The 18431-nt window shown below is 36.9% G+C and overlaps 1 protein-coding gene across 1 annotated transcript in view; it reads right to left on the bottom strand.

Annotated features, from left to right (window-relative positions):
- Positions 1–22: 22 nt before the first annotated feature.
- HCFC2 (host cell factor C2) overlaps positions 23–18431 on the bottom strand; it is a 31295-nt gene continuing 12886 nt past the window's right edge. The window contains 8 exon segments of the mRNA XM_075007729.1: positions 23–6970; positions 8150–8435; positions 9812–9997; positions 12394–12534; positions 13343–13419; positions 15131–15331; positions 16418–16577; positions 18273–18322. Of these exon segments, the coding sequence (XP_074863830.1) occupies positions 6945–6970; positions 8150–8435; positions 9812–9997; positions 12394–12534; positions 13343–13419; positions 15131–15331; positions 16418–16577; positions 18273–18322 (1127 nt within the window). The 3' untranslated portion in view covers positions 23–6944.

Raw genomic sequence — 18431 nt, 5'->3', positions numbered from 1 at the left:
AGCTCATAAAAATTGTTACAATTGCTTTTTAATGTAAGTTTAGACCATAATATTAATCCAAAGCAAGCAGCTGTTAAATCTGTTAAGTTTAGAGATTTGGTGACCATCAACAGATTTTACTATAAATAGAACATTTTTGTGCCTGATAAATAAGACTATTGTGAGATAGCTACTACAGGCATATTTGTTAGGCTTTTTCAATTATATTAACTTAATGCTGTACAGACTTCTGAAGAATAATTTGTTAAATTTAAACTAGTTTTAGCAGTATTGAAATGATACCCTTTCCTTTTATGCATGGTTTTTGAAAAGCCAAATCCTAAAATTTAACATTTTCCTCGTGTGTTATAGGGGGATTTTATAGTCTTGTGGTACATGATGTCAACTGAACTTTTTAAATTGAAGTATTATAAGGTTTCCTGTAAGTTGGTGGGAATCTCACGTTTCAGAAGTTGTGTGTATGGGCTGTGTGCATGTGTTTTGTAGGCGAATGTGCATGTGTGTGTGTGACTGGAATGTGACAAATCTGAAATGAAAGACCCAAACATCGAGTTTGCTGTCTCCTTGATTTTTCCAATAAACTGTACCTAGATAATGTAATTTTGTATATTTAGTGAGCTGTTCTTAGTAACGTTGCTGGCTGTTTTTTTAAAATAACTGGGTGAATAACCTAGTAGATACTTCAGTGTCAATGTGAACTACTAGCACCCCTGTCAGAGAGGTAGCCATGTTAGTCTGTATCTTAGAGAACAACAAGAAGTCCCGTAGCACCTTATAGACTAACAGACATTTTGGAGCATAAGCTTTCATGGGCAAAGACCCACTTCATCAGATGCACCCCTTTATTCAGGCTGAGGTTTGAAGACTTTTTAATACTTCTGTTTGCATTTCAGTGAGCTCAAAGTTAGTATAACCCTCACTCTGCCACCCATGTCTTTTTTTTTTAAATAATGTAAAAGCAAACCTTGGACCATAACTTTCCTGGAAGCTATTTTGTAAATGTGGTGGTTAAAACCTGGATGGACTAGATAAACTGGATTAAAACAAAACCACCACAATGGCTACAGAAGTCTGAAATTTCAGAAGTCTTGATACATCTCTCTCTGGTAACTGAAATGACCTGCACTTAAATTATCACTAATGCTTTTCTAAGGCAAGCCCCTATACGAGATGTTCTGTATTCTGTGGCAAGATGAACATTTTTTTCGTAGCAGTATTCTCGGGTGCTGTGGCAACCAGGTGTCACTTTTGCAGGAGCAACGGCTACACTCACTTTTTTTTATTAAATTGAGCTGAATATCACAAACTGTGTAGCAGCTTGTATTTTATGTATATCTTATGTTCAATTTAATTTAGACCAGTTGCATATTTCTATGTCTTGATGTGCAGAATTTGGTACTGAAAAAATGTTTAAAGTGAGGGACAAACCAGAGGTTTGGCACTTGGGGCATGCACAGAAGGGAGCTTGGAGGTATTGGAAAAGCTCATTAGTGAGATATTGTTATTTAAATGCTAAATTTCATTATATAATCTCCAACTTCAGGTTTCAGAGTGAAGTCTCTTTGAGATGAATGGAGCAGTTGATCAACTGTTTGAGTCTTTCTGAAGTCAGGAAGACAGCACTGCAGCAGTCAGGGTCACCTCTTCACAGATGAGGGATAGACCTTATTTTAAATGAAAGATTAGATGATAGAGCACAGCTCTGGTGAAGGATGAATTCAGCGGTGTTGAAATATATGGGACCCAACCTACAGAGGAAGTGCAACTTAAATTAATAGGGAAAAACCTATTTCCCAACTCCCTTCCATATAAAAAATAAAACCCAAACCCTAAACTGACATCAATTTGGTCATGTCATCTGATGTTTAATCACAGGTGCAGTAATGTAATGTAAAAAAAGCTTTGTTATTGAATGTTTGTTTTCTGAAGTAATGTAACCCTGATTCTTTCCAGAGCACTCCTAGCTTGTTGCCAATGCTACCATTAAAATGTGAAACAAAGTAATTGAAAATAGCAGTGTTGGAAATATCACTTCATGCAGCATACACTACACTTTCTCATTGTAGATGAAAGCATATAATGGCATCCTAACACTAATCCACTCCCTAATGGAATTTTTGGTTAAAACTGATTAACTTTCTTTGAAATGTGGGCTGGGACAAAAAGACCAAATTAAAATATTATGGCTAAAGGTGTCAAGGGTGCTCAAATCCTTCCCCACTGCCTTGCCAGGCCCTCTAGCTCCCATTTTCACTGATGGTAACTGTGTATGAACTTCAGCCAGTGTTAATAGATGTGCGGTGCTTTCACACATCACCCCAGTTATTTAGGTGCCAAACATTTAGCACTCATACTTTGATAGTTTTAGCTTGTGCTGTTGCTTCCCCTATTCTGGTCTCTAGTGTATTGAATTGCCTGGCATAGCCCAAGTAGGTAGAGGGAGCTTTTGGTGCATATGGAAACAAATTTGAAAATTCCACTGATGTGCTTATGGGCCTACCATCTGCATATAGTATGCATATATCTCCACTTAAGCTTCCTTTTGGTTTCCAGGTCTCTGCTTCCTCAGTAGCTGTGTTGCCTCTCAGGGTTGAGTGTGTTGATGGGATTCAGTATAGGAGAGTAGTTGATACTGCTCTATACAGCATTAATATTTTAGACAAATAACTGTTGTGGGATGGAGGGAAAAATATGGTGTCTCATCAACTACATCAAGAGGCATGTGGCAGATAACTGAGGAAAAAAGTGGCTTTTCTCTTCCACACTCACCATCTCAATTTCTGCATGAACACCCTCATTTTGCTCCCCTTTTTTCTAGTGAGCTACCTTAACAGAGGTTGAGGTATAATGACATGGAGCTGTTAAAAATATTACTGTCATGTAAGTGGTGGAATTCTCTGCATGCTAGCAGCTTTAAAAGGAATAACACGAGTTAAGCACAAATCAAAGTCACACTCCCCCTGGCTCAACTCCCACCCATTCTAAACGACCCCGGGTCAACCTCCCACAGCCTAGTTCACCACCCCAGCACCCGGCTCCAGCTCTCTATGCATGTGTGGCTCCATCTCAACCCACCCCCAGCCTGAGTTCTAACTCCCACCCGTGTGTGGCTCCAGTTCAACTCCGTCCCCCCTAGCCCTAGCTCACCCTAGGCTTAACCCCCCCTAGCCCAGCTTAACCCTCTCCAACTGCCACCCGCAACCCCTGGACTCACCTTTCAAAAGTAGCTCCAGGTGGTCCTGCTGCTTCCCTGGCTGCAGAATGTGCATTCCACTGGGGCAAAAAGCCACCTGCAACTTACACGAAATTCGAGTTATGTGAGGGTGTATGGGAACGTAATCCTCACACAACTCAATGGACTACTGTATGCAGATAGCCATAAATGACTTTTTTTGCTCACTCTATATTTATGTTGAAATTTAAATTGCAAATTTATTTAAATTTATTTGCAAGTCAGGGTGATACCTGAGCCTGTTTGAGGCTTGTCTGAATGTGGCAAGCAATGTGGCTGAAGCACGTAATGTAGCTTTGAGGCCCCACCATCCAGGGGACCTGGACAGTTGCCTTGCTTGCCACCCCTAATGCTGGCACTACACTTGCAAGCCCCCTAAACCTGTTCCACAACACTCCTCCTCCTCACCAGTTTGAGAACATGGATACTGACGAACAAACAGTCCTGTAGCAGGTTAAAGACTAACACATTTGTTTATTAAGTAATGAGTTCTAGTGGTTAAGACCCACTTCTTCAGATTTTCAGATTGGAGTGGACAATTAGAATCCAGGGTTAATATAGTTGGGGGGGAAGTTGAAAGAAGGAGGGGAAAAATGGGAAGGGGGCGGTCACCTGTCACTAATAGGACCAGAGGAAGAAAGAAATGAAGTGGGATGGGTGACATTCCTGCAAATATCAAAAAGTTAGGGAGGTGCAACCTGCACACAAGTAGTTCTGCATTTGAAGTATTGACATACACCTCATTTTATAGGACAACCACTTTATTACAAAGAATAAACAATGTTCTGAAATAAGAGATTCATCTATTTTTTTGTTGTACAAAATGTGAATTTTCTTTGTAGAGATCATTGAAGTAACAGGCCATAAAATTATAACCATCTCAAAATCAACCATCTTGAAATACCAGTTAACAATGACATCATTTACTGTATCTTCAAAGTTTATGGCTTGGTCATTGCATGCTCTACTTCATACTATATTCAAAAGATATTGCTATAATTACTTTAAAACACAAAATGTTGGTTCTCATTCATTTGATTTCCAATTTCACAAAACCATTCTTAAGCTGTTGCCATAATTGCCACAGTTAGCATACAACTTTTCAACTTACATAGTCCGAAGGTTCATGAAAAGTCTACCAAACCTTGAAATTTCTACAAAATGTATACTGTAGTCTGATGAATGTGGGTGTTTTGTTTACAAGTATTTTAACAATGACAAATATGAAATAATGAAGGTTTCTGATGCAGTTTCTCAAACAGCTAATTTCAACTGTATTTCAAATAAATTTAAAACCTGGAACAGACATCTCAGTATATTTGTACAATATCTAGTTTATAAGCAAATAAATTGTTTCCTCTACGATGAAACTTAGAAAGGATTTAGACATTTTATAACTACAGTTCTGAGAAGCAGACTTCAATGTGCATTTTCACAGTGTACAGAGTAATTTAATTTTTGAAGGAAAACTGCGAAGCACAGAACAGGAGATTTGCACATGTTCACTATTCCAACATTACCCAGCTGGGACAATGGAAGACAGTGAAAACTTACATTAAGCCTGCTGTAAGTACACTTACACAGAAATCATATATTGATTGAAAAACACCACAGTTTTACCTTTGGTCAACATGACACGTCCTTTAAAAAAATTAAATGTGCAAAGTATATGAAGCCAAGTGCAAAAACTCCATCCATGGACGTACCAAACAGATTTTATTCTTAAACAACACCTCTACAATCACAGCTATCAACCAAAGTCAAAGCCATGAACGTTTTCTAAAGGCATCTTTCACAGTACTGGTAAGAAAAGCCAATTTATACTTTATGAATTACAGCTTGTGTGTAAATTAGTTACTAGGTAGTTCAAGGTCATAACTGATGATGTGGACCACAAAACTAATGTTCTTAAGTGCATTTAAATCTGTCTGCAGGAAAATATCCTATATAAAATTTCATAGTGTGAATATGCAGCTTCAAGCGAATCTGTTGAAATCATCACTATACACATACATTTTTGTCATTTTCTGTTGTTATGAGTAGAACTATAAACTATTCCTATGTCACAATCAGGTCCATAGTGAAGATTTTTAAAGTCCCTAGTGCATTTACATGGCATCACAGATGGTGGCTGGGTTAAGGCTGTATCAGCACTTCCATTAACAAGCCCGACTTTTAGAAAGTCTAAAGTTTGGCCATAAAAATGTATTTATCTAATCTTTACTTAAATAATCTTTTGCCAAGTACCTATGCCACTACTTTTTTTTTTTAATAAAAGCAAACTCAAAACAAAATAAGCAGGCAAGCCTAGTCTCAACTTTTCAGATTACATATTTACAATGCATGTTTGTTAACACCAATGCAAGGGGAAAAGACAAGTAATTCCACCTTGATGTATATTCTGTTGGCAGAGGGAAATGTTTAAAGTGCAAAGTATAAGCCTCATTGCACATGTACACTAACTCATTTTATAAAAATTCTTATTAGATGCCTCAAAACCTATTCAGCTAGTGGCCTCAGCCGTTTTACTCTACACTTTGGCAAATAACTGATTTTTTTAATAAATAGCATTGAAATGTTTACATTCGTTCGATTACTATAAGCAAATGCTTTCTTTAGCACAGGAATGGATTGACCTATTCCTAACAGCAGTGCTTTTTGAGCTAAATAGCCGTCTAATCAAAAATTACTGATAGGTAAATGGGAGTATTGAACTGATGGCTTTATCTGTATATTCTACCAAACAAGCAGTTATGAAAACTAACTGGAATAAATATGTCATAAGACTTAGCATATAATATGTGCAAAACTGCTTACCATGTATTTTAACTTTGGTTAAATTTTTAAACTAAAATATTACAGAAATGTTATGGGAGCAACACAAGCAATTACAAAAACATAAGAATGAGGTAAGTTAAATTCTCATTAGTGCAAAAAGCAAGCATATGCTGGAAGCAAAGCATATGGATTAAAAAAAAAAAAGAAAGATGAATCCCCATGAAGGGGTAATATTAGACCAAAGAGGTCCCTTTGTAAACATTAAGAATATTTACAGATTTAATATTTGTACAACTTCAAAATCCCAACTAATAGTAGTGCATTTCCATTCCATTTCTTTCTTTCACAACAGAAGTAACCAAGTGTCCTAGCATTTGCATATCTTCAGGGGAATGCCTTTAAACATTAAAATATTTGTTACAAATAGTAGAAAAATGACTTCTTTACACAAAGTATATATATTAAAATATTTTTATACATTTTAGGATACTGTAATAACTGGAAATGTTTGCCTTGCACTCAGATACCACAGTGATGAAATGTGGTACAAGAACTGTAACTGAACAGAATTACAAACCATGAGTCTTTACAAAGACATTCCAACACAGCATTCTCTAAGAAATCTTTGAAAACTGGCACAAGTGACAGATAATCTTGTACACCTGCAATTCTTACAAATTCAAATTTAAATTATTAAAATGGCTGTTGATGAGAGATGATCAGTATCTAATGATTTTCCTTCAATATAAGAATTTCCTTATGGTAGTTCAACCTGAGGGAGGCTGCATAATGCTGATGTTTCAAATGTTAACAAAAAAAAGTGTTCATACAAATTTAAGATAAAAACAATGCAAAAATAAAATATTTGGAGCATTTACAAAATATTACAAGTGTTAAACACTACATTCATAACTTGAACTCTATTATGGTGCTTCTATTTTGAACCTGATGTTTTCATTTCTGTGAAAAGAAGAAGGGAGACACATTACCTAAATGAAGTCATGGAACATTTCAGTGGTCTGACAAGTTCAAAACAGACCATATTCCTGAAGCTTTTATCTACAAAGGTTTCAGTATACAGATTATTGCCAAAACCTGCAGGGCTGAAATAGTGAGCATGAAACTGAACTCTTCTACATTCTTTCCTATATTAGAGTAACAGTTTTCAAGTGTGGACAATAGCATTTTCAGATAGTTCAGCTGAAGCCCAGCAATTGTTTTACTGGTTTAAATGTAAAGACTAGGAAATACTAACAAATGGCTCGTTCACCTCATAAGCCAAGACACTAACACAATTTCAGCAGCTTTAAAAAAAAAAAAAAAAAAAGGCCCTTACAGGAAGCTGAAAGTGAAGAAAAATTGGGCACCTCATAAGCTACACCTACCCTTGCCCCCTTCTTAGAAGAAGGGCACGGTAATTAGGGTGATGAGAAAGATGAGAGATTACTAATGAAGTGCTGCAATACATATGCAGCACTTCATTAGGCAAATACTCCCCCGTGGCAAACTCTGAAGTGCTGGCATGCCATGTAGCTGCGAGCACTTCAAAGTGCCTGCACTCCCCAAAATTTTGACACTTCGAAGTTGCTATGGGGGAGAATTTGCCTAATGAAGTGCTGCATATGCATCACAGCACTTTGTCAGTAATCTCCCATCACCCTGATTACTGTGCCCCCTTTCAAGAAGGGTGTGTGTGTGCAGACATAGCCATAGAGAGGCAACAAATTACTCTCTAATGAAAAAGGATGTAAAGTAACTAACCAAAACAATGAATGCCACTGGGTTAGCTGGCAGTTATCAGCAGGACAAAAAAATCTGAAGTTAAAATGAAGCTAATTGGAACGTGTTTGCTAATCTGCTAACACATATCTGATGGGGTGAGCCAACATACTGATTCAGTGCTGTTTCACTTTTCAACTTTTACTTGCATCCAAATCAACAGAACAAAAAGTTGTTTAACAATTTTATGAGTAGCTTAAATTAAATGATCAAATGCTTTGAAAAACTCTAAAGATCATTCAGGGAGAAGAGGTTTCCTTATGGACACTGGAACTCAACAAGAGAAAAACGGACTGATAACTAGTTTTCTCATAGTGCACATTAAATCCTATTTAACATTACATTTGGTGTCTGCTTTACCTTGAAGCCATCGAACTTGTGTGGCTGGTCCATATCCTCTCTCATTCTTTGCAGAAATCCTGAACACTATAGCAGGTCTGGAGGTGTAATCAACATGGGCATTTGAAAGCTGTGCAGCAGTCACCATACAGGATGTTTTAAGACCACAGTATATTTTCATAAATACAAGCTGATTTGGGTTTTCATGTAATTGTGTGGTACGAATAGCTAAGTAAGCAGAATATTCCAAGATATTTCCAGAAGGTGAAACAGGTGGCTCCCATGAAAGATGAATACAATCTATACTCTGGAGAAAAATTTAAACATTATCTGTATAGTATCACAATGTTTTGATATTCAACTAAATTCAGCATATTGCATAAAAATTCAATTACCAATGAAGAGAAGTTATACTCTGTAGAGACTGAAAAGGCATATTTTACCCAGATCTGATCCTTACGTTTGTTCTGAGTCACAGGTGCTTACTTTATTGACAAAGCCATTTATTACTTTTTACTCCTGAAAACAGAACGTGCTTCTAGTCTGGCTCACTCAAAACAAGAGGACACAGTGATTCCGATGTACAAATAAGCTGATAAATTAGAGGTAATAACGTTGTATATGTAAATAAGAGAAGAAACTGTACAGATTGTATTATTGCTAATATAGCATGAGCCACAGAAAGGAGAGACCAATTTTCAGATCCCTAGTTGAACTGGTTGGGCAATTTAAAAAACACTTTTTTTTAATTTGTAAATTAACAAATTTGATACAGTCCCGCTGATGCAAATATTAAATCTCAACGTTATTTTGGTAGCTTTTCAGAGTGACCAACATTTTAACACAATTACTGACTGACATATATTGCAAAAAAGAAAAAGTTCTAAAACTGCAATTTTTAGATTTTTTAACGGTTGTTGTAAAAGCTTTTCTTTTCAGGCTTTAAAAACCTCAGAGCACAGACAAAGTCTATGCTGAACAGAGACTTGAAAAGCGTTGCTTACTCCTTTTCGGAACACAAGAGCTACAGCTCTCCAAAGGTAACTAGTAGCAGGTTTAAAACCAAAAGGAAATATTCCCCCCCCGCCCCCACACAATGCACAGTCAACTTATGGAACTCTTTACCAGAGGATGTTGTGAAAGCTATAACAGGGTTCAAAAAAGAACTAGATACGTTACTTTAAGATATGTCCCTCCGTGGCTATTAGCCAGGATGGGTAAGGATGGTGGCCCTAACCTCTGTTTACCAAAGCTGGGAATGAGTAGCAGGGAATGGATCACTTGATAATTACCTGTTCTGTTCACTCCCTGTGGGGCACCTAGCACTGGCCACTGTTAGAAAAAAGAGAATACTGGGCCAGGTGAATCATTTGTTCCGACCTAACATACATGTTCTTATTTCCAGGTAACAAACACTTCCTTATGTCGTTACATTAATAACACTGTCGTCAACAGCTCTCTCTCTCTCTCTCTCAACATTGAGAATCTAATTGTGGTTTTTAACAAGGACTACCACCAGAAAAACAAGTGCTACAGAGCAAGCATACTTTTTCCTTCAACGTTTGACACTATTTGCTAAGACAATTTTTACTTAATTGAAAAAAGGATCAAAGGACCAATTAGATATGGGAGTAGAACTTCAAGCAAAAGTCTACAAACTGAAATCCTAACCATCTCTCTCACCTTGGTGATTCTGACCGTGGAAGGTGCTCCAGGAAAACCAGGAATGCAGGTTTTAAATTCACTGACTTTGCTGAAAGGGCCTACACCACAGCCATTGATTGCAGCAACCCTGAACCTGTACACAGTGCCTGGAAAGAGATCCTCTTTCTTGAGTACACTGTAGTCTGAGACATCAGAATTTTCTATCTGAAAATGTAAACACCACAAAATTCACATATATAAATTTACCTTTAGCACTTTTTACCTTTAACACTAAAAATCACATCTTGGTAGTGGGATTAATTAAGTTAATTTAAAAAAGAAACCCAGAATTTAAAGTGAAGTTAGAATTGTGCATAAACCAAAAAGTTAGGCCAAACTGTTATAAGGGCTCACAACCCTTATATTTACGATAAACGTATAAACCCCATTAGTAATAAGAAATCCTCAGCTATTGCTTCACTATGACATATGTTCAATTATACAGAACACAACATATTTTGGCTTGTTTGGTTCTCATCTGATTATGGTCAGTGATAAAGACAGGCCACTGGACTAAACAGAAATTATTTGCTTTGGTAGGGAACACAGGAGTTGTGCTACTAATACAAAGCAACAGATGGCAACTCCATTAATTTTCTTTAAATAAACTATGTGTTTTTACTTCAGTAATTTACAAAAATCATTATAGCACATCCTACTCTAGAGGAATAATAGTAATGGCAAAAAACAGTTAAAACTGCAATCCCTATTTTTACATACTGAAAATGCTTTTTGTTTGCTTTCTGGCATTTGAAGAAGTGTTTTGTTTTGTTTTTTTGACAGAAAAAGGAATGGCACAAGGTCTTTATGTTATGAATTTGAAAAAAAAATAGTACAGTCCTATGTCCAAGCTACTATATTGTGTCCCTTAATAGTTTTTTGATTTCATAAGTTACTGTTTACATTGTCACGAGCTCTAATTTTGATGACATAAAAAGTTGTCTAAATCTTAAAAGAGTCATTATGCTTTTAACAAATACAGCATTCATTAATTTATTTAAAGTAGGGACATGAAATAACACGTGCCCTAGTAATTCATGGACTGTAAAATACGCGTATATTAGCCATGCACATGCATTAACGATGACGATACATTATAAGCATGCATTTGGAAACACTTTCACACACAAGGATATTTTTATATTTTTATAAATGAAACATTAATGTGAATGACAAATGCTCCAAAATGTATTTAAAAAATTACACAGAAGATTTGAAATGTTTATATGGCTATTACAGTTTTAACTAAAGTTGGAGAATGCATTCTAATCTACATTCCCGATTTTGTCCCTTTTAAAAAGCCCTTGGACATGGAATTTATCATGGTGGTCTCATCTGCATGATGACTATCTTATAAATAGGTGACAGAGATAAAGGAATTCTCCTTCACTCCTCCCATCTCCAAAAATGAATCCACATTTAATACACAGAGTCAGGAAGTTCCAATGCAATAGTTGCAGCTGTGTTGGTCCCAGGACCCACCTCTAGGCAGCTCCAAGTCAACACCAAACATTATTCATCTGGGGATGGGTGAGCGGAGGTGAATGGGGCAAAATTAAAAGACTGATTGAAGGATGGATATTTATTGAATAGACTCACATCCTTATAGGCTAGATGCCATCCACTAACACTTGCCAATCTTCCTAACACAAACTGGAGCTTGTCCTTAACATTTCAACTGTTCTTCGTATTTAAATTAGACGCTACATCATCCTTGCCTACCCTCTGAACGAAGGCCAGAAAGATGCCAGTACACTTGAATCTCTTTGGGAAACACGGTTTGTTGTATTAAAGATTTTGTCAGGCCAGGGAGGGAGTGAGAGGAATGGGGATATGGTGCTTACCTGGTCGTCCTCACCCCCCGACCACTCCCAGAGCTGCCCCCACTCCTCTGCTGCTATTGAAGCAGGGGAGAAAAGCCTCCAACACTGCATCAGTGCACTGCCATTCTCCCACCTGGGGTGCACAGAGTACATCAGCGTGCAGTGCCACTTCTTCCTCTGCCTGCCAGCGTCTGTACTACAGGTGTTCCCGAATTAGGGACATCTGGGCTATGGAGGGCACAGTGTATATCATACAAGATAACAGCACAGTAGATACACATAAGAAGGAAGACTGCGGGCTGATGTAGCAATAGGGGCAGCATCTTCAGGCCACATATGAGCACAAGTGCAAAAAACAGTTAATATGCTTAGATAGTAAACAGCAGCAATCACAGCCAATTTTTTAGTTCCAGCTTGGAGATGTTAGTTTAAGAGCTATTTGCTATATAAATAAGAACACTGGCATAAAACTAGCAAATACTTAAGTGTGCCTTCTCTATACTCACAGATTGCATTCCCATGGTTGAAGATTTAGCCTCAGCAACAGAATACAAGTTAAAAAAAAAAACCACATCTGCTAACCTCCTAATTAGTTTTTTTGATGGTGGATCCAGAGCTCCTATTAGCACTAGTTTCTTCCACGGCGTGCCAAAACCAAGAAGTACCCAAACCTTTAGCCTCAACAAGTTAATACACCCAGACCAAACATCCCAAAAGAAGAACACAAATAGAACTTACCTCTTTAGAGATGCCTGCTTTTTCTTCTGGTAACAAGTAGTACTGGCTCACCAAAGCACTACTGCTTTTAAAAATTCCCACATCGTACCACTGTCGTTCTCTTGTTTTTGTTGTTGCTACCTGCCTTGGTGGTGTACTTTCCTAATATTTGAGGAACACATTATATAGACCACCCATACTATAATGTAACACAAAGTCATATTTCATAGATAATATATGTAAAAAACCACCACTTCACTTCAGTAAGTTACACTTGTAAATCAAAAGAACAAATATACATCTATTACTGAAATGAAGTTAGAATACTGAGTAGTTAAACTTGTTAAAAATACTGATATGTCAAAACACAAAAGGTGGATGGTATGGACATAGTATATGCCAACAAATATTTTCTATTAGAAATATAAATTAAACATTCTGATGCTCTCTCAGAGTACTGGGTCAAAAAAAGGGTTCTTCTAGGAAGGACAATCAATTTTTTGTTGTTACCTCTAAAAGGGCTGAGTAGTTGTATACTCTATCTCATATCAAAGTTAAAAAGGAACTTATTTAAATTAGCTATAGGTTTGAAACCACACAGTATGCCTGATTTAATACTTCTATTTTAATGTAAGTGTTTAGAAACTGTATTTATTACTTTATTATGTATACCACTTACATACACAGAGTAATGAGAAATGGGGTTCTACAGTTGAAATGTACTTAAATTCCCTCCTGCCTTTCCTGAGTTGTTGTTTCATTTACATTCTCTCAAACCAAACTGTTTACAACATGTGGTTTATTTTTTAAGAGACTGGATACAATGTCTAATTTTCATCAGTGCTTAATTCACTGCAACTTACTGGAATGCATCATGTTTTTCTTTCAAACAAAACATAACTACCTGGCGGGTTCTGAAGCCAAGAACAGATGTCTTAATTTTTTAAATTATGCAATAACACATACTTACACATAAGCGTTCAGTCGAGTTATTAGTCGGACCAGTGCTGACCTTAGTTGAAGGCATTATAAAAGTTGTTTCAGCAACTAAAAACAAGAATCATATTAAAAATATTAGTTCACATAAAAATCCCTGACATGTAAAGACAAACTCCATAGCTTATAAAATTTGTAAATGGATTGCAGTAAGAACCGTCTATTGCAAAAGTCTGTTTCAGAAACAGTTTGGTAAGGATTAGATGTAGTGCTATTTACACCCTAACAATTTTAACACATTTATAAAATTATCGGTTGGTTTTAAATTTACAAAACACCTCTAAGAAAATCTGGTGTTGTATGCCACTCCAGGTAAAATGGTATCATTGACAAGAGATTAGACCTACACAATTCTAAGGCAGTGCCATTATTAAGAGTCTTGGCCTGGAGTTGTATATAAAGTCTGTTTACATCAACACTGGATTGTACACAGATAAAATAAGATTGGGTCAGATAGTGCTACCCAGCATGAACAACCAAAATGTTAAACTTCAGCAATGAGTAATTTTAAATGAATAATTCTAAATTTGTCATGGTTATCTTTAGAAAAGGTCACAGACAAGTCATGGGCAATAAATATTCACGGAAGCCTGTAACCTGTCCCTGACTTTCACTAACAATAACTCTGACAAAATGGGGAAGGAAGTCCAGCCTGCTACTGCTGTGACTCTGGGATACCCTCTTGTGAGAGCGGTAGGATTCCCTCCGCTGGCTGACAACTCCAGTGCTGAAGAGAAAAATGTCATTTAGGTTTCTGGAAGTCACACAACCTGAGCCTTACTCATGAATACCAACACGTTATACAAGAAGTTTAAACAAGGATATGAGAAAAGAATACAGTTTTAAAATAACCCACCAATTGGAAGAGGAAAAAAGTAATTGATTCACTACATTTCTGTAATTATTTAATCAGGCCTGCTAAACCCAGGGTTGTGAGTTCAATCCTTGAGGAGGCCATTTAGGGATTGGGGCAAATAGATGTCAGGGATGGTGCCTGGTCCTGCCAAGAGGGCAGGGTACTGGACTAGATGACCTCCTGAGGTCCCTTCCAGTTCTAGGAGATGTGTATCTCAAATTATTAAAAAAAAAAATTCAAACAAATCTAGTTATTCTATTTCATTAGTATTCTGTGCATACAAGTCAATTTTTTAGAACAACGCTTGTGATTGCAAAACATCACCAAGAGTCGCTCAACCAGCAGGTACAGCTCTCAGGCAATGGCAAATGTTCCATATTCCCTTCCATCAAGGAATTTTGGATCGGCATTGTTTACACACTGAGTTTACATAACCCACCCATTTCAGACATTTCAATCACAGATTAGGAGGCGGTCAGCCTAAAATCACAAATCTGATTAAAATTAATCTGTGCTATGAGGCCAACAATTGAAATCTCACGTCATCATTTGAATATGTTGCCCTATAACCAGAAAAACATTGGAGAGAGTAAATGTGCCACAGGCACCGAAGTTGGTGGTGGCTTGGATTATCTGAATGATGGATTTCTGACAACTAGTAATGAACATTTATAGCACTTTTCACCTACACAAGTCAAAATTTTTTACAAAGGTGTGCTAGAAATACCCTCATTGTAAAGTGAGATCACATCAGAGATCAGGCAGTTTGCCCAAGATCATCAATGCCTGCACAATTATTTCAATCCCCGTGACTATTCAAAGACATCACATTTTCCACCACACTAGAAGTTGAATGGCCTTAGATAAACATGGCTCAAAATACAGTATGTGAAACACATTTCAAACCTTCAGATTTTGAACTGACTGTTGTTACTGAAGTTTCATCTTTAACAACTGCCCCATTTGTACTTGATGACTCAGTTTTAACAGCCTGCTGGGTTACCATAGTTTGTGAGCTGTCGACAATACTGGATACAGAAGCATCAGGATTTACAGTTCGTATGTCCAAGTCATGTAATTCAGCTACATTTGCTGAAGTCTGAGGACCTGCAGAAGGGAAAATATTAATTCAATTTCAATATTGATGTCAACCTAATCTAGTTATTTTAGTCTGTGATAGGAATGGATGCTAGTCAGACTCATACTAGAATGACTCTGGTTGCATCACACACTAACTTTGTGTGGTGGAGAAATTAATATTAACTAACACCAAATTGATATATTTACACAAAACACAAAAAATACCTAACTACAGACAGGTAGAGGAGTTTAGTTTCTTGACTGATAAAACAGCCCCATCTGATTAAATTCCGTTATTCAGCTAAGCATTAAACCCCTGGGTGGTAAAGATTTCAACATTGATCTAAATGCAATTCCTAGTAGCAACAACATTTGCAACCTTGAAATCCAAGGTTTTTGCCTGCCGATACAATTTAAGTGAATAGGAATGTTTTAAACCTGTGATGTCCAACCAATTATGAAGTAGTAGCCACTACAGTAAACCAAGCCAGATTATTCTGAAAATATATTTATTGTTCAAACCAACTATCCACACTCAACTGGCCAAATAGCCACCTGCAGCTAGTGTGTTGGAGACCATGATTATAAACTGTAAAAGTTAGACCCTGGGACAACATTTCATATGCCAAATTTTAACCCATAGCAATCACTGACCTACCCCTGACACATGTACTAAATTTAGACTCTCTGAAGGCAGCAAAAATGCAAGCATCACCTTAATTAGACAAATGTAAGCATCCAGTATGATATGCAAGTTAAACAACCTGCCAACTATAAAAATGTCATTGCGCTAATGGATTACTATTACTTATGTCTGCTCTGTAAGCCTTTATTTGCAAAAACAGATTTTTCTCTTGTAAAGAGCTGGTTTAGAGACAGTATTTGTCATCATAATGACAGAACTGACTTTATTCCTTTTACAGCACAATAAACTAGGGACAAATTATAGTTTCATCTTTCCCTAGCTATAAACATGAACAGTAACAAAAACTTGGTAAAAGGCTTCAAATTATTTAAAAAAAAAAGGCAAATATCCATGTATCTTATTTTACTATAATTGGAAGATTTTTGAACTCCAACTGTTCTTTAGATCTCTAGTGGATAAACTCTTACCTAAAGTGCATGCTGGGAAAAGTGAAGGGACACTTGACTCTCTGAAGCCTCCAGAGTCTAGATCATTTTTCTTTGTAGCTTCTCTTGTAGCCATGTTTTCAGGTTCAGTAATATTTTCTTCAGCTTCTAGTTTTAATAATGCATTAGATGAAATTTGTACCTAGAAAAAACCAATGTTTCTTTTTGATGACAACTGTTAAAGTTTACAATTTGAGCTGCAAACTCTGCAAGCAAATGCTTGTTCATAAAACTTTTCCACTGGAACTTCAAATAAAGATGGAATTAAACTTGTAAAACAAGCATTTAACAAAGTCTAAATGTGATTGGATCGTGTCTCTTACATTCAAAGCGCTATTCTGAAGACAGCTGGTTTTCTTAAACAGAAGTGCAAATTAAGCATTATTAATTTATTTGCAAATCACATAAAATAAACTTACATGATCTTTACTGTTATTAAAGAAAACGTGTATTTAATTAAGATCCTCAATTAATCTTTCGGAACAAGTTGTAGTCTTTAGATGCCTTCAATTTTTGAATTCACAGACATTTGCCTGCTTTGGACAGTTATCACCTGATCTAGATATTTCCAAGTCTTTTTAAGCAGAAGCTCTTTTAATGACCCTTCTTTTCCCAGTAACAGAATAAAGGGAAGTCAGCGGTACACACACTGGGCCATTCTGTTAAAGACCTGAGAATATGCATCTTACAACAAAGAGACTGTAAAAACAGATTACATAGGGAAATTTGTGAACTGGGGTTCATATTCAAATTCAACACATTAACATTTGGTATGAACAAAGACAGCAATTATCTCATGCATTACAAGGACTGTTTCCCTTCCTTTCATGCTCATAACTATCCCAACAACAAGAAATCCTCAAAACAAACAAGAAGTCCTGTGGCACCTTATAAACTAACAGATATTTTGGAGCATAAGCGTTCATGGGGAAAGACCCACTTCGTCAGGTGCATGAGAAGAGGATCTAAATTTATAGGTTCATGAAAAGGAGGGAGTACCAGTCAAGAGGAGGGCCAGAGTTGATAAAGTCAGTTCAGTCACGGAGGATGTGGCCCATTATCAGCAGCTAATGTGGCGTTCTGAACATCAAGAGAGGAGAAACCAGGTCAATTCAATCAGGGAGGATGTGGTCCCTTATCAGTAACTCATGAGGAGGCATTAACATCAAAAGAGGAGAAACTGCTTTTGTAATTAGCCAGCCACTCAGTCGAGACACTTAAAATCCCCCATCCCCTTCCTTGAGTCCTATGTATTTGAGGTGTCAGTTTTTCTTGCAATTTTTTTTTGGACCTCTGTACTATATAACTGGGTCTGGACTGACAATTATATAGATCTGAACTGGGACTGTACCATAAAACATAATCACCTAATAAATCATTTTCTTAGTCTTTAAAGTGTTACATGACTGCTATTCACAGGTTTCTAAAGGCCATATTAGGAGCCAGCTACAACTGACAGGCTTCCACACACCATATTAAGAGTCTGCTGCAAAGAAAGGAATTTCACCAACGAATCAGTAAAGCATCATATTCTCTCTATACTCATTTTTGCTGGAGGTTTGAAGATGAAGGAGATTTTCTTTTTGGTATCAGGCTCCCAGCTGTCATAACAGCACCCAGTGCAACTGCAGCTGCCCAATGGTATCACTGAAGATTGCTTTTCAAGCCACTCCATTCAATCAATGAGGTAACATCTCAACAGCAAAAGTAACATCACTAGGCAGTTAATTTTTAGTTTAAATATATATCAAGACTTTTAAAATCAGCAAAACTGGGTGGGAAGCAAGCACATTACTAAAACATGGTCTTGATCAGACAATTTTCACTTTAGACTTACATTATTAGGAACCACGTGATTTGTTTGACTGTGAAGATCCAGCTTGATTCCTGGAGGAAGGATGACAGTCATTGATTATAGACTTTGCTGTTGAGTAGAACCACCTTACAGGTAAACAAAAACAAACACCCATTGATTCCCTGAAGCATTGAAATGCTT

This window comes from Carettochelys insculpta, chromosome 1 (genome assembly GCF_033958435.1).
Source record: "Carettochelys insculpta isolate YL-2023 chromosome 1, ASM3395843v1, whole genome shotgun sequence".
Classification (NCBI taxonomy): Eukaryota; Metazoa; Chordata; order Testudines; family Carettochelyidae; genus Carettochelys; species Carettochelys insculpta.
Note: the sequence above shows the minus strand (reverse complement) of the source record. Positions and strands in the feature narration are given on the sequence as shown.